Raw genomic sequence first — 23,005 nt, forward strand, 5'->3', positions numbered from 1 at the left:
TATGGTGCTCAAGTGTGTGTGTGTGTGCGCGTGTGTGTGTGTTTGGGTGTGTGGGTGCGTGTGTGTGTGAGTGTTTGGGTGTGTGGGTGCTTGTGCGTGTGTGAGTGTTTGGGTGTGTGGGTGCTTGTGTGTGTGTGTATGTTTGGGTGTGTGGGTGCTTGTGTGTGTGTGAGTGTTTGGGTGTGTGAGTGCTTGTGTGTGTGTGTGTTTGGGTGTGTGGGTGCTTGTGTGTGTATGTTTGGGTGGATGTGTATGTGTATGTGTGTGTGTGTATGTGTGTGTGTTTGTGTATGCGTGTGTGTGTTTGGGTGTGTGTGTGCTTGTGTGTGTGTGTTTGGATGGATGTGTATGTGTGTGTTTGTGTGTGTGTATGTGTGTGTGTGTTTGTGTATGCGTGTGTGTGTGTGTGTTTAGGTGTGTGGGTGCTTGTGTGTGTGTGTGTTTGGGTGTATGAGTGCTTGTGTGTGTATGTTTGGGTGGATGTGTATGTGTGTGTGTGTTTGTGTGTGTGTGTTTGGGTGTATGGGTGCTTATGTCTGTGTTTGGGTGGATGTGTATGTGTGTGTGTGTGTGTGTGTGTGTGTGTGTGTTTGGGTGTATGGGTGCTTGTGTCTGTGTTTGGGTGGATGTGTATGTGTGTGTTTGTATGTGTGTTTGGATGTATGGGTGCTTGTGTGTGTGTGTGTGTTTGGATGTGTGTGTTTGGGTGTATGGGTGCTTGTGTGTGTGTTTGGATGGATGTGTATGTGTGTGTGCATCCTAAGCAAGCACTGAGCTAGATTTCCACCCATCCTCCACAGCTTCCACCCTTAATTCATGCAGGATGTTCTCTTAAAAAGTGAGCCTTGGTCCCCAGGTGGTGATTTATAAGAGACGGCCTCTCCCGGGGTTCTATCTCCTGCCTGCCTCCAAGTTCCCACAACATTGAGTGCCCAGGTGGTCCCACAACCCACTATCTCCCTCCCTACCCCGCCCCAGTCAAAACCTGCTCAGAGTTTTCAGGCCTAATAAGCTAATCGGTGAGTGAGGACAATTTGATGTGTCCTACCTACCGCAAGGCATTTACATTTTAACTGAGTGGTTTCTTGAACCAGAGGAACTAAGGTCTGGTGGCAGGCCTCAGGTGAAGCAGGGGCTCTGGTACTGTCCAGCCCCTCAGTCTCCTAGGCTGACAGGCCTCTGATGGAGAACCCGATGCTACAAGGAGGAAAAACCCTGTCTGGGGCTTAGGTGATGCCGCTGCTCAAAAATAGGCTGAAGGTTTGTTTGTTTGTTTGTTTGTTTGTTGTTTTTTCTCTGTGGCATGTAGAACAAGGTAGGTGAGTTTCCATGGCAACACACTCCAGGATGCCAAACAGAGTAATAGCTAGCTCTCTTCCCCCAGCATCACCCAACTAAGCAGAACTTCCAGGACTCCTGAGAGTGCCACACCCAACACTCTAAAAAGAGCACTCCAGGTGTGCTGTGTCTCAGATGCATGGGGAGCTGAGGTGCATGGTTGAGTGGGTCCCATGATTTTTCCAGGATCACTTGGGTGCTGGACCAGGTCTCTTGGCCCGGGGTTAGATTTAGAACCTAATTAGCTACACCCACCAGGGGGAACTGAACAAAGAATTACAAGGAATGAGGCTTGGTAGGTTTTCTAAATCTGTGGCAGGTAGGTAGTATAAGGCCATTCAAATGGTTCTCTGTAGACCACTGAGGGATCTCTGTAAACTGCTGGGGAGCTCTCCATAGGCCATTGTGGGGATCACTGTAGACCACAGGGGGTTCTGGGTAGACTATTGATGATTCTCTGTAGACTGGTGGGGGGTTCTCTGTAGACCACTAGGGGTTCTCTGTAGATCACTTGAGGATTCTCTATAGACCACTGGGGGCTCTCTGTAGACCACTAGGAGTTCTCTGTAGACCACTGGGGGCTCTCTGTAGACCTCTCTCCATCTTCACCACCCTCTTCTCTGTCTGGTGCACTCTTAGGACCCTCACTTTTTTTCTTTCTAGGAAAGGAACCACAAAACTATCTTATTTCCTCTCCTCCTTCTGGAATTGTTCTTTTCCTGGAAATCACAGCCCCTCATAGTAATTGGTGGAAATTATGAAAGCCATAAATAGTATGTAGACAAAGTTACATCAATCGGATCACCCCAATTACCATACATTCAGGACTTACTTTATATAAACTGTAGTAGTCCATGCAAAATCAAACTCAAGGCTTTTTTTGTTTTGAAGCTATTGAAAATTTCAAGAAATAGGCTGTGAATCCAAGTATGGAATCCTTCTGATTATGGTTATCTCTGGATTTGGGGGGCCTTGTAAAGTGGATGGAGAGGCACTCAGGGCCAACTCAGCTAGAAGCTCAGAAGCTGATAGAACCAGTGTTTGCATTGGGAACCGTCCCACAGCTGCCTGTAGGGGCTCACAGACTGAGTGAGTTCTAGCACCCAACATCACAGAGGCTGTGTTCCTCCAACCCCCTTCCAGGCCACAAGCAGTGATTCATGACCTAAACTTAAAGAGAACTCCAATCCTTTTAAAGAGCAAAAGAAACCATCGAGAGAGTCAGGCCAGACCGCAAGCCAATCACCAGTCATGGAATGTGCTGGCTGCTGACGGTGAAGCCAGCCAGAGACAGAGGCACTGGCAGACCCTGAAATAGGCCCTGTCTATCATCCCAAACAGGACCAAATTGTCACTCAGATGTTCTCTGGTCCTTTCAGTATGGACCTGCCTGACTTCTATCCCACACATCTTAAGCCCAGCCCCTCATGCCACCTCTGCACTAAAGCCTGGTCCCACACCACCCTGGACCTCAAGCCTCCCTTCAAACCCTCAGTGTCTGAATCAGTCATTCCAGAGGACCAAGACCAGGAGGCAGGCAGAGACTGGGGGGCTACCACAGGAAGGGCTTGAAGAAGTCTCCATGGCTCATGGTAATGGGTATCTAGCAGGTCTCCCTGACTTTTTCCTTGTCCTGAATGCTGTTCTGCCCTGCAACCAAGAGGATACTGCTAGGTTAGCTTGGGCCATGCTGCCAACCCTCCTGGGGCTCCCTGGCTCTCTCGGAGTAGACCCCGGATTTTCTGACTCTATCTTCAGCTAATCCCAGCGTCCCACAGCCCCTGACCCAGGAGTGTTGGTTACTTTGCGTTAGTTATTCTGGTACTAAGATAAAACACTGTGACCAGAGAAACTTAAGAGAGAGTTTTCTTTGGCTTATGCTCCAGAGAATAACCGTCCACCATGACTGGGCGGAGGCATGGCAACAACCGGCCGTCATGCCAGCAGATGTGGGCAGCTGAGACAGCACAGCTTGGTGAACAGGAAGCAGAGTGAGGCCCTGCCAGTGACATACTTCCTCCAAGGCTGTACCTCTCCGTAACCATTTTCTCCACAAAGCAACACCAACTGGAGACCAAGTGTTCAAATGCCTGAGCCTATGGAAGACATCACTCATTCAAACCACCGCACCTCGAACGCCCCCCTGGGGACCCTATCTCACTTCTTTTTCCAGCTCCCATCTCACCAAGGCCCCAACTTTAGTTACTGCTCACTAAGATCGTACCTTTCTCTGCAAACTCTCACAGAGATGGACTGTGTAATCCAAGGAGAGCAAGAGTGTGTTTCCTTAGATACTCTAAGGTCCAGCACTGCATCTGAACAGAGTAGGCAAGCAATAGTTGTAGAAATGAGCAGATGAGGCAGTGAAATTAGCTTCTAGCTCTCACTCCTAATCCCAGTGGCTAATAAATAGCCCCAACTTGCCTTTCCGAAAACACCAGACTGTTGTACCGATGTTTATAATGATAAAATTTTCCAGCCATCTATAAATGAATGTTTCCAGGTTAGAAGAGTTTGATAGCAGTCTAGGGTCACAGGTAGGCATGCCAAGGAAGCCTGTTGAAGGGTACGGAGGCTCCGTGAGAGAAAGACTTTAGAAAGTAGGGAATGGGTGCACCACAGGCTAGCCCAGAAATACCACAAGCTGGACTGGATGGACCACACTGTTCACTACCATTCTCTGAGAGGCTTCAGGAGCTCAGAAAAGGCCTTGCTTTCCTGTGGTGGACATGCAGGCATATAACAGGACAATGTTGTCCCCCAAGCAACAGGGGACAACAGAGAAGTTTTTTTGCCGCATTCAGTTGCCATCCATACAGTACAGAACGCAGCATATGTCATCTTCCACCTGAGAAGATGGGGAAGCTGAGCATGGACCCCAGGTTAGCCCTCAGTCTCTGATCTGAATAGTCCCTGGTGGCTTATGGGAAACCTGGGTGCAGGTGGAAGGTCTGAGTCTGCACCCAACCAAGCCCTTCTCAGGAGCATGGCCCTCAGATGTGGGGATTCGGACCTGCCCTGAAAAGTCCTCTTTTTAGAGAGTGCAATGGAAACTACAATGCCCACCCTATAGGCTCTGTGCAAAAAATCAGAAATACTACTCAATGCCCAATATTGGCCAGTGGTAGGATATTCTGCAAATTCTAGTAGCAATAGCCATATTTGCTGATATAGACGTGAAGTCACTTAGTCACGATCACTTAGGTGATAAACTATAGCCTAGGGTTCCATCCAGGCAGCCAAACTCCACAGACTGATTCTAACTGACTAAGAAGGGGCTTTCCCAAGGCCAGACCTCTGCTGTCAATCAAGAAAAACAGACCCCAAGCTCAGCACTGATTGACTATCTTTGGAAACTTTCTTCTTGGGTTTTTATTTTTATTTTTTTGTTTTTTTTCCTTTTTGCTTTCTTTTGTTTTTTTCCATTCCTCTCTTTATTTCTCCTTCCCTTCTCCTCTTCTCCAGGGTCTCATGTAGCCCAGGCTAGCCTTGAATGCACTAAGTAGCCAAAGATAACCTTGAGCTTCTGATCCTCCTGCCTCTACCTCTCAAGTACTAGGCCCAAGGGTGTGCCCACCACATCCAGGTCTCCAAGGTCTGGAGAGGCTAGCAGGTGCCCAGTTGTCAGGACAGTCGTTTTCTCTCACTTTCCTCGGGGTGCAATGTGTGTTCTTGTGTGTGCAGGTACACACAGAGGCCAGGGGACAGCCTTAGGTGTTACTCCTCAGGTGCCACCCAACTTGTGGAGAAAGAGTCTTTGACTGGTGTAGAGCTTGCTGGTAGCTTAGGTTGTTTGGGCACTGAGCCCTCTGTTTCCACCTGGCTCCACATGCCTAGCACCAGGCTTACAAGTGCACATTTGCCATATCCAGATTTTTGTCATCGTGTGTTCTTGGGGATCGAACTCAGGCCTTCATGCTTGTACAGCAGACACTTTACTGGCTGAGCTATCATCCATCCTTAGGGACTCTATTTCAAGATAGTTTCTTCTAGCACCAGGAAATAGGCTACACATCGATCTTCCCCACATTGGTGAGGAATTCTGGGTTCCAAGATCATCCCTTGCCCCTCGATGCTTAACAACAAGACCTTCATAGTCTGAGCATCCCAGACAGGTATCCCGCCCTTGGCATGCATTGTTCGTTCTGGTGTCAAGATACTTCTGTTCACCAGGCAGTCCTCTGTTTCCATGACAACAGATGATTCATGAGAAAGTACAGAGGGAAAATAGAGATGGTTTTGCAACCACAAAAAACAAACAAACAAAAAAATCTGACCCATTCCCAGTACTCAGGGAGCAGAGGCAGGTGGATCTCTTTGAGTTCCAGTCCAGACTCATCTACAAAACAAGTTCCAGGGCAGCCAACGTTGTTATACAGAGAAACCCTGCCTCAAAACAAAAACAAAAACAAACAAACAAACAAACAAAACCCCTAACCCACACCCAAACCCAGAAGGACATGCGCGTGAGCCTCAAGCAGTCAAAACTTCCCTCTTCGAAGTCTCCCATTCCCAGCAAGCAAGCCAGTGGCATCTAGTGGGCCTACGTTGAGCCCTATGCAGCTGGAGATCTTTCTAGATGGGTGTGGGCATCCACTGCAGGGTGAGCCTGCTGGCTTGGAAGGGAAGGGCCCCCCACAACTCCTTTTTTTAGTTGACATTCAAAGAACCAGATCAGGGTGGCCGGCAGCCCTCATTACCTCCTTCCTCTTATCCCAGGGAAAACCCTGCCACAAATTGCACATTTCCAGCTTTGCTCTGCTGTTTGCCCGGGTTTGCCCACTTCCCTGACTGAGGCTAATCTTGGATGCACAGATCTTTTTATTTACACACCCAAGGCAAATGAGACCCAAGCCCAGGAACTGGAAACCAAACCAAGCTCTCAGGGCTGGTTAGTATGTCAGGGAAAGGGGGTCACAGGGCAGCTGTTGAGGTGGCTGCTGTCCCGCTTACATCTGTGCAAACAGCACCGGGCAGCTGTGCTACATAGTGACCTCAGGAGTGGAGACACAGAGTGAGAGTGCAGGGGTTTCTTTAAACCCTATGCTAGGACTTAGAGATCAGCCTCTTAGTCCAGCACATAACCTTTTCAGGAAAGGAAATTGAGGACCAAGACAAAGAGCCCCACTGGGAATAGAGCTAAGACTTCCGGGGCCCAATTCACCACTCTAAGCTTCTCCCTACCCTAAGGTTGTAGCTATGATAGCCCCGGTAACCTCTATCGGCAGGTTAGCGTCTCACAAGTGTATCCTTGCTTTCATTCTCCTCAAACAATCACTTACTGTGTGCTAAGCATTGTCCTGGGTGCTCAGGAGAAAGGAGAAAGGACAGAGTCCCTTCCAGCTCTGAGCTGTGAAGCTGTGAAATGTTTACAGTTAATTTTGTCTCTTGGGATGAAATGGAATGTGTGTGTGTGTGTGTGTGTGTGTGTGTGTGTGTGTGTGTGTGTGTGTGTGTGCAGCTGAGGGCATTGATGTGGTGAATGCATGGCACGTGTGGAGGCCAACCTTGCATGTCAGTCCTCAGGCACCTTCTGCCGTGACTGAGACAGGGTCTCTCATTGGCCTGGAACTTGGCTAGCTGATCTACAAGTTTGCAGGTCTCTGCCTCCCAGAGCAGGCGAGCACCATAGCACCTGGCTTTTTTTCTCATGATTTTTGTGGGTCTAAACTAAGATACTCAGGTTTATGAGGCAAATGCTTTACTGAGGGGGCTGCCTCCCCAGCCCTGGAGTAGAATCTTTATTTGAAGAAGGTGTTAATTACCCTGGTATAAGTCTTCCCACCCTGGTCAGTTTTAAAACTCCTAATGCATCATGACTAAATGTGAACTTGAGTATGATAAACTCCTTAGAGAACTGCAGCCATTTTTGACTGGTAAGGAAGTAAAGAAGATGCTATGAGGGAGAAAAATGGGTTCTTCATAAGATGGTCAAAAAAAATCTCAGAGGCTTGGCATTTAAACTTGGTGTTGAGAAGAAGCCACCGGAGGAGCAAACATCTCATGGAAAGGGGCTGGCAGATGACTCAGTCAGAGAAGTGCTTGCTCGGAGCACGGCTCAGTTAGACAAGTGCTTGCTTGGAGCACGGCTCAGTTAGACAAGTGCTTGCTTGGAGCACGGCTCAGTCAGAGAAGTGCTTGCTCGGAGCACGGCTCAATTAGACAAGTGCTTGCTTGGAGCATGGCTCAGTAAATGCTTGCTGAAGGAGATGAGGTGGCTTCGTTAGTGAAACATTACCTTGTGACTATGAAGGCTTCAATTTGATTTCTACAAGCCAGTAGCCAGGGCATACATACTTGTAATCCTAGATCTGGTGAGCCAGTAACAGGTGGATCCCAGGATTGCCTAGCAGCAGCCTAGCCTAGTCGGTGAGAGACCCTTGTCAAAAGGCAAGGTGTATAGCATCTAAGGAAGGGCATTTAAGGCTGCACTCTAGCCTCCACATACACTCAGGCACACACACACCAGTACACTAAACGCACATATACATACAAAGACAAACAGAGACAGACAGAAAGAGACAAAGACAGAGAGAAAGAGACAAAGAGAGATGGAAAGAGATGGGGGCAGTGTTACCTTGAGGAAGATTGTCCCAGGTAAAAAGAACAGTTTCCAGGTGGAAGGAGTTGGGTGTGTGAAGCACTAAATCTGTGACTGGAGGACAGACTACAATTAGAAAAGGTCAGACCTTGCAGTACCCAAAGGCCCTAGGGAATGAATGGTCTGCAATCCACGTGCAGTCTGTCTGTGTGTGTGTCTGTGTGTTTGTCTGTGTGTGTGTCTGTGTGTCTGTGTGTGTGTCTGTCTGTGTGTATTATATGTGTGTGTGTCTGTGTGTATTGCGCGTGTGTCTATGTGTCTGTGTGAATTGTATGTGTGTGTCTGTGTGTGTCTGTGTATGTCTGTGTGTCTGTGTGTCTGTGTGTCTGTGAAGAGTACTAGTTGGGGTTCCAGAAGATTTTAAGCAAGAAAGTTACAGATCGAGTCTGGCTTTAGTCTTTGTTTTTGTTTTGGATCACTCACTGTGTGAAGAGGGGAGCATGGAACTACAGTATTCTTCATGGTGCTCTGGAAGCTTGTAGATGGAGTTCTGTCCTGACCAAATCCCGACCCAGAGAGGAGGAGACGTGGCAGTAAGAAAGAAAGACACCTTATAGTCATGATATAATAATAAAATGACAAAAATTACAATGTAAAAAAAAAAGACAGAAAGAAGGATACCATGACCTCCATTCATCTGTGGCCCTTATTCTTGAAGGGGCCATGCATGTGTCTTCTGCAGGCATCAGACAGGGGTCATGTGTGTGTCCTCTGCAGGGATCAGGCAGCTCTCTGGGGTGGAGAGGGAAAACCATGTTAATTACAGCCAACTACAGCATGCTGTTTGCCACTTCCAATCTCCAGGCCTGTTTTCTATGAGTTTGAAATCTGCTTAACTAGCACATTGCCAAACTCCTGACTTACCCCAAATGGACTGGGCTGTGGTGGCCCTTCCCTCTCTGCTGCCTCTCTGGGTGTTTCTCCTGCCCCCCAACCCCCACCAGTCCACCTGGCCTGCAAACTCCTGCTCTCCATAGCCCAGGTAAAGGCATCTCAGTTCCACCCAGGCTGCCCAGCCTCCACCTAGCTGTTTCCCATCCTGAAAAGTCTTCCTCGTGTAGGTCTGTAAGAGCTTTAGAGAGCTGCAGGAGATCATATTGGCTATAGCAAGCAGTCGCTCTAGCAAGACTGTGGCCCTAAGAGAATGGGCAGACTGAAGGTAAGCATTTGCTAAGATGGGAAGCTGAGGAAGGACAGAGGCAGGGGAATAGCCTTCTTGTGACCCTTCTCTGAAACTCCCTGAAGGAGCATGTGGTGAGTGGGCCATGTGATGCCCTCAGTGTGCTCAATCTCCACTCCTCCCAGCTTCTGTCAGACCCTCAGAGTCTTCCAGACTCTCAAAGCAGGCCCTGTCAACTCTGGAGTGAGGAGGGCCAGCCTCTCATTATTTGTGAGAGGGAGTGTTCAGACACCTGGTGTGTCTTTTTCCACGTTAGGAACTCATACAGAGTCCATATAGAGCCAGGGACCAGGATTTGCTACTTCCTGCTGGCATGCTCAGGGCCAGAAGCATGCTGACTGCCAGAAGCAGCAAGGGTGTGGCCTGGGGACCTGCTGCTTCCCAAATGAGATAATGTCCCTAAGGATTCCTCTAGAGCCAGGGGTGTTGCTCATACAAGGTGCAAGAGGCAACGCCTTTCCAACGAAGCCTCCCCCTCAGCTTAAGCCCCCTCATCCATTCTCTGGTTACCCCCAGCACTGACCCAGACACCCTCCTCCCTTAAGCCTCACCCTTTTCCCGGAACTTAATTGGAAGAAGACATTTCTTTTTCTGTGTATCATCCCCCCATCTTATTCCAATCCCCTGATTCTGTTCACACACATGCACACAGCCCAATTTCTATTAGAGCATGGAATTCTGCACCTGCCTAAGGGAAGGAAACCTATACAAGCCCTACCCAAAGAAAGACCTCTGTCCTGCTTCTCAACAGGAGAAGAGGGAGAAGAAGGAGTAGGAAGAGGAGGAGGGTGGGGTGGGAGAATAGAAGGAAGGAGGGGACATGAAAAGAGAGGGCTGGAGAGGTGGCTCAGTGGTTAGGAGCACTGGCTGCTCTTCCAGAGGTCCTGAGTTCAATTCCCAGCAACCACATGGTGGCTCACAACCATCTGTAATGGGATCTGATGCCCTCTTCTGGTGCGTCTGAAGACAGCCACAGTTACTTATATGCATAAAATAAATAAATAAACCTTTTTTTAAAAAAGGAAGAAAGAGAAAGAGTACATGGTGACTGGCCACTGATACCAATGGCTGGAGGAATATAAAGTTAGACGACGGGCCCCATGATGTTGCCTTCAAAGGAGAATGCACAGTGAGCCAGAGGTTGGAGGTCCCTAAAGGCACTGTTGGCTAAAGAAGTGTGACACTGTTGAGTTAACTGAAGTAGAAAGTGTAAGGTGGACTTTGCAAGAATAAACAAAGGCTCGTGTCTCCCCTGGGAAGACCCAAGTATGGGCAAGTTTACTGTATAGAACAGAAAACCTGTGGTAAGAAGGAACTTGCTGTCACAAAGCCAACACCATCCCTACCTGTCTCCATTGCACCCCTGACTCTAACAGCAAGCAGGCCAGGCTAGGTGCTGAATCACTCACAGAGGTGAGGGTACAGTTCACCTTCACAGGAGCCCTAAAGCTGAGGGACACTTGTGTCGGACTCAAGTGCTAGCAAAGAAGTAACACCCCTGGAGACTCCTGGGGAAAGCCACCAGTCTGCCCATGGGGTACTCCCCCACGGGGTGCTGCCCTCCCGGAGGGCTCCCCAACAGGGGTGCTCCCAGGGCTGTTCTGCAAGCTCCTCTTCTCTGATGAATGATATGGAAATGAGGACACAGAGTCAGGACATCATCAGAACTGGAAATGGTTAGCCTGATGGTGCCCAGAGAGACCTGATAGCTTCTTTAAGACCACACAGCCAGTAACAGTAAAAGCAGGGAAGAGACTCCTTACACTCAGCCTCGCTCTTCCTACAGCAATCTCAGCTCATAAGAGCTGTCCATTCTGTACCCATACACCCTTCTCTCAGCCCTGTAAGGAGCTGTTTCAGTCAGAAGTCCACTCCTGGGCCTTTGACCTTGACACTTGCTCTCCAGCCATCACTGTTTCCCACCCCCTCTAGATGGCCACATCCCTAAAGATGTGTAGAGACTCCTTAGCCAGTCCAGCACTACACGGTCCTGAGGGAACCTCGTAGGCAGCTGTAGGATGTTGAGAGTTCTGGTGGAGACTGTAATGGTGACTTGTTATTTCCACAAAGTACTCAAGAAGAACAACTTCATCAGGACTGGAAATGGTTAGGCTGATAGGAGACTGGTGCCCAGAGCTAGTTTATTCTCACTCACAGTGTGAGGGTACAGTACGCCATGGGGCAGGAGCCTGTAGCAGCTGGTCATACTGTATCCACAATCAGGAGGTAGAGTGCAATGAATCCTGGTACTCATTCTCTCCTTTTCACGTGGTTCAGAATGCCAGCCTAGGGAATGGTGCCACCCACATTTAGAGCGCAACTTCCTACCTCAATCGTGATAACCTAGATAATCCCTTACATCCAGAGATTTAGATGGTTCTAGATCCTATCAGGTTAGTAATCAGTATGAACCATCACAGGGATGCCCTGCTCTCTCTTGTTCTGGAACTCACTGAGGGTTAAGTAGCACCATCTAGCTCTGGGGATGAAGCTAGGATTTATATGGAAAGAGGACTGCTCTCCCTGGTCACCCACCAATGCTCCATCTTTCTGGTGTCTGATGTGTTCAGAAGCTCCGGTCTGTGGCCAAGTCTTCATGGTGCAAACACGTGGAGGACAGCCAAGCCTGGATAGTGCAGAGTGGGAGCTGATGGTTTCCCTTAATTCTTCCCCTTGGCTTGGGAATGCAAAATATTATCATTTTTTGCCTGGAGATTTCCCTTCCCAGATGTGTTTAGCCAACACTCAGATGAGCTTGCATTCTTCCCGGCTGCCTGGTCTCCAATTCTCAATTGTTTGCAGAGATTCAGGGCAGATGCTTATGCGCTGACAACTGGAAGTCAGCTGTGTCTCCCCCAGAGAACCACTGATATATGTGGAGATGCACCTATGATGTGGGGCTGAACCCGCTCACTTCACAGTACTGAAGGCATAGAGAAGCAGAAATAGTCTCCATGGACAGAAAGACAGACAAAGTATAACAAAGCCGAGATTAGAACTCAGATCGCCCCACCCTATCCACACTTCTCTTGGCATCTCTTCAGACTCTACTGACTTACAAACAAGCCTGTTGGCCCACTCACTGCGGCTGAGGACTCTGACGACCTTGTATCTTAGCAGCCAAGCATTCCAACCCCCAGAATAGATCCCGAGCAGACATTTTTCTGAAGCGAAGATTTGTAGAAAAAGTCACACCAAAGAAGAGGTAGAGAATAAGCAGGTGAACCGGCTCTGTTGGTAAAGGATTTGCCTCACGAGCATGAGAACCTGAGTTTGAATCCCCAGAAGCCGTGTGTGATTGTAATCCTACAATACACCAGTGGTGTGTGTTTGCAATCCTAGTGATGGCAAGATGGGAAAGACAGGCAGATGCATACGGCTCACTGGCCAGCTACTGCAGCCTAGCTGGTGAAATGTCAGGCCAATGAGAGGCTCTGTCTTAAACCAAAGGGAGAAGGCAAGTGCAAAACAACATATGACCTCTACATGCACTCACACATATGTACACATATGCATTGATACATATGTACATGCATGCATACATGTATGCATATATGCACACACACACACAGAATAAAGAGGGGCACGAAGAAAGGCTGGCAACTTTGGGGAAACCCCACTCTTATGTTGCTTACTTTGCTCACTTTCATCAAGGGTCTTAAACCCAGTAAGAACAGCTCCCAAAGTGCTTTGCAAGAATCCTCGTGCTGTACAGAAGTATCTTAGACCTGACAGGAGATCACTCACTATCGACATCTGCCTCTGAACCTTGCACAGCAAGCACTTTGCCAACCAAGCCAATCCCTTGACTCTCACCGGAGATGGTGGGCACCCTCTCCTAAAATCCCTGGGAAGCTATTTGGGAGAGCAAGGTGAGCTGGTAAGAAACTGTGGACACCTAGCACATGTTCCTTACGCCATCTCGGAGCACTGAGCTGACAGCAGCCAGGGTCACACTGGGCCATAACCCTCAGCCCTGGAGACCTGATGGGAGGTAGCAGCTCCACCCTAGTCTCCACCAAGTGGATTAGAGAACTGGTCTACCAAGTGACATTCAAGCGTGAGTCTGCGGCTCTGATTCCTTGGGACCAATGGGTCGTTTTCAAAAGCCAAATAAGAATCTGAAAAAAGAACAGGACTGCCATCGGTCACAGAGTGAGAATCATCAAGGAACTGTGGATTCTCCTTCTGTCACCAGACTTGGGGCAGAAGAGTGGCACACTGCCCAGCCAGCCTCCCTGACATCCCTGTAGCCAGCCTACTGAGTCTCATCAGAAACATTTTTGTTTTGTTTGAATCTGAGGTCAATAATCCTTGAGAAGGGTATACTCACCCCCACATCACCACCAGGGAAAGAAAGCCATGGATTTCAGAACGACCAGAGATTGGTGAAAGCCAAGGTCAGGGGGACAGGCTCAACGTTGTTCTTAGAAAATCCACCCTCTGGTTAGTTTGGTTTGGGTAATGAATGCTGTAACTGGATTCTGGTAACTTAAATGTCTCTTTCCTGTGGCCAAGATTTATTCCTCTCTTCCCCAAAGAGACTGGGTGAGGGTGGCAGGGGGAAGGGGCAGACAGTTCTAGACAGAACTCCATGAAGGACACCGTGATCTGACCCTAGGGTGAGACCTGAGGTGCAGAGGGAGACCCTCTTTGGGTTGATACAGCCTTCTTGCTCCTCAGTCCTCCAAGTCTGGCCCTTAAAGAGGATGACCCAAGCTCTTTGATCCTGTCCCCAACTTGCCTGCTGAGCAAGTTCCCACAGATTAAGCTCATAGAGGTGCTGATGTCCATCTCATAGGGCTGGTTATGAAATCTACGGTTCAACATAAAAGTAGTGGGCGTTGCCAGAATCCTGGTCTCTAGCTATTCAGTCAGCCACTATGTGTTAGCAAGACCTTGGCTCAAGTGCTGAGGTGCCAGCAATGAGAGAGATGGTCCTCTGTTGAAACTGTTATCTTCTCAGGTAGGGTCTTCTTGTACCTTTCCCGTCAGACTGTGGGTTCTCCTAGAGACTAGTCGATCACCTCACACAAGGACTCCTCCAAGACAAGGGCCCCCACCTGCTTCACAGCCCAGCCTCTCCGAGGCAGATGTGCAGCCAGCGGGCCCAGACACACCCCTAGGGAGTACCTGTACCCTGCAGACTCACCCGTTTCTCTTTTCTGCGCCCACACAGGATTCACGGACACCTTCAACATGGATACCAGGAATCCCCGGGTCATCGCTGGTCCCAGTGCTGCTTTCTTTGGCTACACAGTACAGCAGCACGATATCAGTGGCAAGAAGTGGTGAGTGACAGATCTGGGGGCCACCTAGCCCAGGGCTATGTCATACCAATGCCTGCTGTCCTACTGTCCAGCCAACCAGCTGCCCAGATGGGCTCTCCCAGGCTTTCTGATTCCTATGAATCAACTCTCCATCCCACCAGGTCAAAATCCCGTAGGCTGCATACATGAGACCTGAACATCGAATGTCACGGGCTTCTCATTGCCTCATCTGTGAAATGGGGGTGGGGTTTCCAGGTTATATGACAGAGGGAACAGGCACTGGGAGCCACTGATGAGGCACCTCAGAACCTTGGTGCCTGGACCGTGAGATGGTAACTCTACCTTCATCTGCTTAGAGCGCAGAGGGTGGCAGGGTATCTGAAGGTGGGGGTGAGGTTGCTCATAAGATAGAGACAGCGGGTTGGAGGCTGAGGAAGGAGGGGAAGCTTTAACCTCTGAATTTTAGTAACTTTGCCTACTCAATCATATAATCTAATCGTGAGAAGGGTACAAATCATTGGTGATTTTACTAAGTTTACTGGGTTGCCTGACCGTCCCCAGCAGTCAGCATAGGGACGTTTCCATTGCCCCCAAGCATGTTCCTCACACACCCGCACAGTTCATGCAATCATTCTCACTGCCGGCTCAGCTGCTAGCAGTACTTAGCCTTTCAGATACTCTCAGAGCCTTCCCAGTGAATGCTGGCCACAGATGCCCCACACCTGCTCTTCCCAATCTGACCCCTGCCTGCCCTCTCACCTCTGACCTTTCTACTCCCCTCCCTTTCTTCTGCTCAGCACTCCAAATGACACCATTCACTGCTCGGTTCTCTCTCTCGACCTTCCTGTAGACTCTCCGTCCTCCTGTGACCCCTTCTCCTGCACCCCTGCTGTGTCTGTCTCCCAATCCAGACAACCCTCTTCCTTTTATCCTTCCTCCCCTTCCACTGCTACCTTTTGCTCTTCCTCTCCATTCTCCTCCACCTCTCCCTTCTCCACCTCTTTCTCTTCCTCCTTCCTCCTCCTCTTCCTACTTTTCCTCCATGTCCCTGTCCTCCCCCTCCTCTTTTCCCACCTCCTCTTCTCCCTCCCCTCTTCCTACTCCCTATATCTCCATTCTCTCTTCCTTCTTTGTCTTATTTATCTTTCTGTTTAGGTCTCGCTTACATAGTGCTGTGATTAACTTGGGTATGCAGTGAAGTTTTTACCCATCTGCATGCAAACAGTCAGTTCCCAGTGTAGACGTACACCACACAAGCACCCGAAAGGATCATTTGTGCCCCTCCCGAGTCAGCACCCCTCCAGATAGCCATGACTGTGTGTACACATGCATGTGCATGCATGTGGTGATGATGTCATTTTGCAGGCACTCATTTCCACCTGGCTTTTTAAATTCAAAACCGTGCCTGTGCAGGTTATCACATGGTCCTGAGCATTTCACCGCAGGCCTTTTCACTGCTTGTGGAGTTCCGTGGTATCCCTATGTCACTCTTGATCTATACTGCTACTGATGGATTCTGGAATTATTTCAAATGTGGGCTGCTCACATGGAGCCATTGCTCTCCTCCTTCTGCTGCTAGGCGTGTCTTTTAATGAGCATTCATCATCCTTTGCTTGGCGTGCCAAGGTGGTTGAGGTTGCAGAGATAAAGGGTAGGTAAATAACTGACATTACGAGGATCTGCCAAGCATTTTTTCCCCTCAAAGTGGTTTACTATTTAAACTCTCTAATAAAGTAAGAGAGCCCCAGTCATCCCACTAACACACGGTAGTATCATTTTAATTGTAATCACTCCCACTGTGCTGGTGCTGTGCCTTGCATAACCAGTTCATAAAGTTGGTGGGCATCCTGACATTGTATTTAATGAAGTTTCCGGTCAGGTCTTGTGTCCTTTATCTCTTTATCTAAACTTGTATCAGTAAAGCAGCAGCTTCTGTCTGGAACTGGAAATGTACTCAGTTGGTACAGTGCTGGCCCACTGTGCACAAAGCCCTGGGTTCAGTTCCCAGCGCCGCCGAAACCAGGAGTGGTGGTGCACATTGTAATTCCAGCATTGGGGGCAAAGGTAGGAAGATCACGAACTCGAGGGCATCCTCAGCTACATAAGCAAGCTTGAGACTGGCCTGGGTAACATAAGACTGTCTCAAAAAATAAATTTTGAACTCGGGCATGTGAATTCTCTGCATTTGTTCATTTTGGGTAAGATTGTTCCATCTATCTTTTAATTTTTTTTAATTTTTTTTCTCTTTTTCGGAGCTGGGGACTGAACCCAGGGCCTTGCGCTTGCTAGGCAAGCGCTCTACCGCTGAGCTAAATCCCCAACCCCTGTTCCATCTATCTTTAAGCTCTGTGTTCTTCCTTCTGCCAACTTTCCTCCAGTGACATTTGCTGATATTTTGACTATAGCAATACTAAACGTATGGGTAACTTTGAGAATAAGTGAAATCATTATAATAGCAAATGTCCCGATCCCTTAACTTATTTATTTTTAAAATTTTCCTCATAGTTTTCAATGTAAAAGTCTTAACCATTGCTAATTACGCTAATATCTACACATTTGTACTTTAAGCTGCTAGAAATGAGATGCTTTTGTTTTCTAGTCATGCTGCTACAGAAGACTGCCATTGATCTTTGTGTACATTGTATCTCACAACTTTACTGAATCTTTTATCATTTCTAATAACTTGGTTAGCTTGGTAGATCCTTTTTATAAATTTATTATTATTATGTTGTTGTTGTTGTTGCTGCTGCTGCTGCTGCTGCTGCTGCTGTTGTTGTTGCTGTTGCTGTTGTTGTGGCTGTTGCTGTTGTTGTGTTATTGGAGACATGCCACAACCATGTGCAGAGGTGAGAAGACAACTTTGAGGGGGGTCAGCTCGTTCCTTCCACTTTGAAGTGAGTTCTGACGTCCAACTTGAACGGCCAGTCCTGTGTGGCAAGCATCTTCGCACACCGAGCCGCTCATCCTGTCCTTGCCTGTGGCTCTTTAGGTCACCCCACATGATCACTCTGCTGCTTCTTTCCTACCTCCATAGCCCCTGGATTTGGGGTTTTACTGACCCTTGCCCAATCTGTTTATTTTCTGCCTTGTTGCAGAGCCTAGAGCTGCCGGGTCAAGGCTGATTAGACACGGTGGCTTTTCACGGAGCATGTCTGAGCACAGAATGGTGGACTAGGATGGTGTCTGTGCTTTACTCATGTGTAAGTTGTAGATGCCACCAGACTACAGAAGTATTTCTTCTATTTCCAGTTTGCTGAGGTTTTGTTTGGTGTGTGTGTTTGGCTGGCTTCTTTTCCTTTCTAGACAGGGTCTCACACAGCCTCGTCGGCTGGCCTCAAATTTGTTATATATAAGAATGGCCTGTCCCCCACCTCCACTTCCTGAGTCCTAGGACTGCAGGCATGTCCCACCGTGTTTGGAACTGGTACTGGAAATCAAACCTAGGGCTTGTGTGTGCTACACAAGCACTCTACCAACTGGGCTGGATCCCTAGCTCCCTGGCACCATTTTTTCTTTTGTTTTTAATGTTATCAACAAGTAAGTATTCCGCTTGATTAGGCCCCTTTCTTGTAAGAATTGAGACATATATAATTTTTCTATATTTTGTTAATATGTTGTTTTGATGGGTTGAGTTTTTTAAATTATGAGTTTTTGTTTTGGTCATTGTCATTCCTTCTCCTTTTCTTTTTATCCTTTTCTTCTTTGTAGTTTGAATTCAAACTTGAATTCTTGAGCTAACATTAAAGAAACGCATTATCTATCATCTATGTATGTATGTATGTATGTATGTATGTATGTATGCATGTATCCATCCATCCATCCATCCATCCATCCATCCATCCATCCGCTTGTTTGCTTATTGTTGTTTCAAGACAGGGTCTCTCTGTGTAGCCCTGGAACTGAATCTATAGACCAGGCTGGCCTCAAACTCAGAGATCCACCTGCCTCTGCCCCCTGAGTGCTGGGATTAAAGATGTGTGCCGCCACCCATTGAGAAAGACACTAGCAATACTAACACAGGCAGTTGGAAACCTTGTACTTTGAGAGCTGTTTCCTTAGAGTCATCCACTATCTGCCTCTTATAACCTTTCCATCTCCTCCTCCAAATAGACACTCTCAGGTTTGATGGGTAGGGGCTGGGGTGGGGATAAAACCATCTCACTGAGAACTCAGAGCTCTAAAGTCTCTCACTCTGCTCATTGCTGTGAACAGATTTTCAACTTTCTAAAGAGAAATGGTCCATGCAGATCCCCAGTTGCTTGTGTTAACATTGATAATGTGTTTCTCCAGTGATTTGACAGTTTCATTCAAGTTTTACTAACAAAGTATCAATCGCTGGCCTCCTGTTTATATTTTCCGGGTCTTTAAATTCTATAGCTTGTCTCCCTCATTTCCATGCTTCTCTGTCCATCTCCCTTAGTCACGATGTGTCTTGCTATAGGAGTGCCAATTTTATTAAAGTTTTATAAGGAGAGATTTGGGTTTGGGGGTTTTGATTTTTAAATATTTGTTTCTTTTTATTTTTGTGTGCATTGGTGTTTTGCCTGCATATATGTCTGTGTGAGGATGTCATATCCTCTGGTGCTGGAGTTACAGATGGTTGTGAGCTGTCATATGGTTATGAGGAATTGAACCCAGGTCCTGAGGAGAGCAGCCAGTGCTCCTCCAGCCCCTGGATTTGGGGTTTTACTGACCCCTGCCCAATCTGTTCTCTTTCACTGGTTTTTACTTGTTATTAGTTGTTTCTTTCTCTCCTTTGGGGAGTTAATTTGTCCTTTCCTAGATTCGTATTTAATGTGTTGGTTTCCTTTACACACAGAAAAAAATACACATAAAGGCTGTAATGCTTTTTTGCTTAAGCTGCATCTCATATTTTCATGGTTTTAATTTCATTGCAATCACATGAATATCTGATGCCTTTTTTGATCCGTGTGTCGTTTAGAAATGTGTTGCTTTAGTTCCCAAATATTTGCCAATCTTCTGGTTATCAGAATCCTAGCTTCATTCCTAGTAATCAGAAGTGGCGTTGTGTGTGTGTGTGTGTGTGTGTGTGTGTGTGTGTGTGTGTGTGTGTGTGTGTATATATATATATATATATATATATATATATATATATATATATATATTGGTTCTTTTTTTTTTTCGGAGCTGGGGACCGAACCCAGGGCCTTGCGCTTCCTAGGTAAGCGCTCTACCACTGAGCTAAATCCCCAGCCCCTATATTTTTTAAACTTTTTTTAAAAGATACACGTATACCTGTATGCATGTCTATGTGCTGTGTGTATGCACAGTACCCATAAAGCCCAGAAGAGCTTTAGGTCCCCAGGAATTGATGTTACAGAGCTCTGAGCTGCCTTGTGGGTGCTGGGAATTGAAACTGGGTCTTCTGGAAGAGCAGCCAGTGCTCTGAACTGCTGAGCCATCTCTCCAGCCTCATGCTGTATAAATCATAACATGATCTATTTTAAAAAGTTCCCAAGTCATTTGTTAAGTCTCTTCTGTGATTTTTGTTGTTTGCTTGTCTTTGTTTTTGTTTGTTTTATTTTGGTTTGGTTTTTCCAGCCAAGGTTTCTCTGTTTTACAGAGCCCTGGTAGTCCTGGAATTTGATTTGTAGACCAGGCTGATCTTGATCTCACAGAGATCCTCTTGCCTCTGCCTCCCAAGTGCTGGCACTAAGGGCGCACTACCATGCCTGTTCTGGTTTGTGTTAAGTGTTGCTCTCTATGCCATTAGATCGACATGGATGTGTTGTTTTCGTGTCTACAGCTTTACTGTTTGTGTTTGGTGTCTTTGTTTGGAGGAGGGAGTCTTTTGATCTAATTCCGTGATTCTGAGCTATGTGTTAAAATCTCCAGCTATCATCGGGAAGTCACCACTTAGTTCCGTCAGCCTTGCTTTGTATTTCTTGAAGTTGTTAACTAGGTATATAAATTAGTGAGGTATGTCAATTTAGCATGACAGCCTAATACTCCATTTTTGCCTGGTTGCTGTGACTCTAACCAAAAACAACCTGAAGAGGAAAGATGTTTCCAGGTCAAGGTCCAGCAGAGGGAATTCAGGTCAAGAACCAGAAGGCAGAACTGCTCACTACTCCACACAGTGTCACCTCCAACCTGGGAACTCAGTCACAGCCAAGGGAGAACAGAAGAAACTGTGGGATAATGTTGCCTGCTAACCACTCTCAGGCTCATGCTAAGACAGCTTTCTTGTATAGCTGAGACCCATCAGCCCAGGGAATGGTGCCGCCCACAGTGAACTGGACCCTCCTCATCAATTTACAATCAAGACAACCACTTCCCAAGATGTGGCCACAGACCAGTCAGTGTGATCTGGCAATCCCTCTGTTGAGACTCTCCTTTGGTGATTCTAGACAAATTGACTGTTAAAGCTAACTAGAGCACCTAATAAATCTTACATTGTATCTTAACATTTTATATTGTAATTATATTGCTACTCCATATTTATTACACACACACAGATATATATCAATGTACAATATATATATATCAATGTATGTATATATATCCATGTATATCATATATATCATATATATAGATATATATATATAGATATATATCAATGTACAATAGCTATCTTATGGTACATTCCTGTGTGGTTTTTTTTTACATCCTTTTGCTTTCAACTTTTCTGTATCCTTACCTTTGTTTTGAAGATTTATTTTTAATCTTTAATTATGTATGTGCACGTATGCCTGTCTATGTGTGGGTATACACACATGAGTGCAATTGTCTGCAGAGGCCAGAAGAGGGCGTTGGGTCCCTTGTAGTACAGTTGTAGGCATTTGTGAGCCACCCATTGTGGATTCTGGAAACCCAACTCAGGTCCTATGCAGGAGCAGTTTGTGTGCTTATCCACTGTGCATTGTCTTCAGCCTGCTGTGTCTTTATATGGAAACATTCCTCTTCTAAGTGACATATGAGGTTTTAATCCATTCTGATAAGTCTTGTCTTTTAATTGGACATTTAATATAACATAGTTGGATTGATAGCATAGTCTCTTCACGTGATGTACCTGCTTGTCTTGTAGTCTTTTTCCTTCCTGGCATTCATTGTTCCTGTTATTTGTTGTCCTGTTGTTTCCAGTGCTGATGTCTGTCCAGCGTCTCACAGTTGCTAGGCAGGATTCTGCCACTGAGCTACTCCCCTGATGGCTCAACCTAGACATTTAAATGTGCATTAGTAACTTACTAAGGTCTATCTCTTCAATTACATTTGTTTGCTTTTGTTAGGAGGCACTAAGGCATTCATGTGAAGGCCAGAGGTCAATTAGACTATCTATCTTTTGTTATATCTTAATATTTTATATCATAATTATATAACTAGATATGATTGTAATTAGGAGGTTTTTCCCCGCTTCCCCCATGTGGGTTCCAGGGATGGAGCTCAGTATGTCAGGCTTGGCAGCAAGCACCTTTACTCACTGAGCCATCTTGCTGACCCAAGATCTATCTTAAATTCATTGCCTAAGTAACATTGTCCCTTGCACCATTTCTGTCATAGATTTTTACCTTTGCACAGTTGTAAGTTCCACAAGGCCATTAACTGTCAGTGTCCTATCTGCTTACACATTTGAGTAAGCCACTGTTCTGTGGCTCTTCCTTACCTTCACACGATGCTGTGCCGGTGTTTGGAATAATTTTCTTTATAGAAAATAGGAGACAACAGCGTCAGCGCTCCTGTCTCTAAGCTTTGAGCATTGCATTGGACTTGATGTTTGTTCCTATGTCTCAAACTTTATTTCACCCGGATTCCTCAAACGTATCTTCCGGGCAGTTTTTCTCCCATCATCTTAATATTTCTTCCTGTTACATTTGTATTGTTTTATCGTGCATGCACGTGTGTGTGTGGGCGTGTCCAACTGTGATGTGCCACAGTGCAAGCATGGGGGTGAGACGACTGCTTTCAGGAATGCGTTCTCTCCTCCCATCGAGTGGACTCTAAGGATAGAACTCAAGTCATGAGGCTTAGTTGCACGCGCCTTTCCCCACTGAGCCATTTAGATGGCCCTGCCAATTTAAATGGTGGTCCACGGCCTCCTGACTTTGCAGCACCTATGGAGATGTCTTGTCTTTCTGATGTCTGTATTTTCCTTTTTATAGCATCTTTTTTCTCAAGCAGGGCCATAATTCTTTGTGGAGTCAGGGACATATTCCCTGCTCAAATTCAGCTACTTAAGCCTCTCTCCACTGGCCACAGAGGAGCAGGACATCTGTACTCTTTTCTTCAAGACTTTTTATTTTTTTGTAATGCTAAGGACTCATGATGCTAGACAAGGCTACACCATCCTAGTCCTGTATACATATTCTTTTTTTAACTTCGTCTTTATCATTTTAATTATGTGTTTGTGTTTACATGGTGGGGGGGAGTCAGATATGATGTCAGTGAAGGTGCCTGTGGAGGTCAGAGGTATCAGATCCCCTTGGAGCTGGAGTTACAGGGAGCTGTAAGTCACCTGATGTGATGCAAGGAACAGAACTTGGGTCTTCTAGAAGAGCAGTAAGAATTCTTAGCCACTGAGGTCTCTCCAGCTGCCCAGCATACATATTTTTTACAAGGTGTAAAAGACAGAAAAAACAAGGTTGAGGAACTGGGGAG

The 23,005-nt window shown here is 46.8% G+C and overlaps 1 protein-coding gene across 1 annotated transcript in view; it reads left to right on the forward strand.

Annotated features, from left to right (window-relative positions):
- Itga11 (integrin subunit alpha 11) overlaps positions 1-23,005 on the forward strand; it is a 108,706-nt gene that overhangs the window by 2,180 nt on the left and 83,521 nt on the right. Inside the window, exon 2 of the mRNA NM_001413793.1 lies at positions 14,299-14,410. Within this exon, the coding sequence (NP_001400722.1) occupies positions 14,299-14,410 (112 nt within the window). The remainder of the gene's footprint in view (positions 1-14,298; positions 14,411-23,005) is intronic.

Source organism: Rattus norvegicus, chromosome 8 (genome assembly GCF_036323735.1).
Source record: "Rattus norvegicus strain BN/NHsdMcwi chromosome 8, GRCr8, whole genome shotgun sequence".
NCBI classification, from domain to species: Eukaryota; Metazoa; Chordata; class Mammalia; order Rodentia; family Muridae; genus Rattus; species Rattus norvegicus.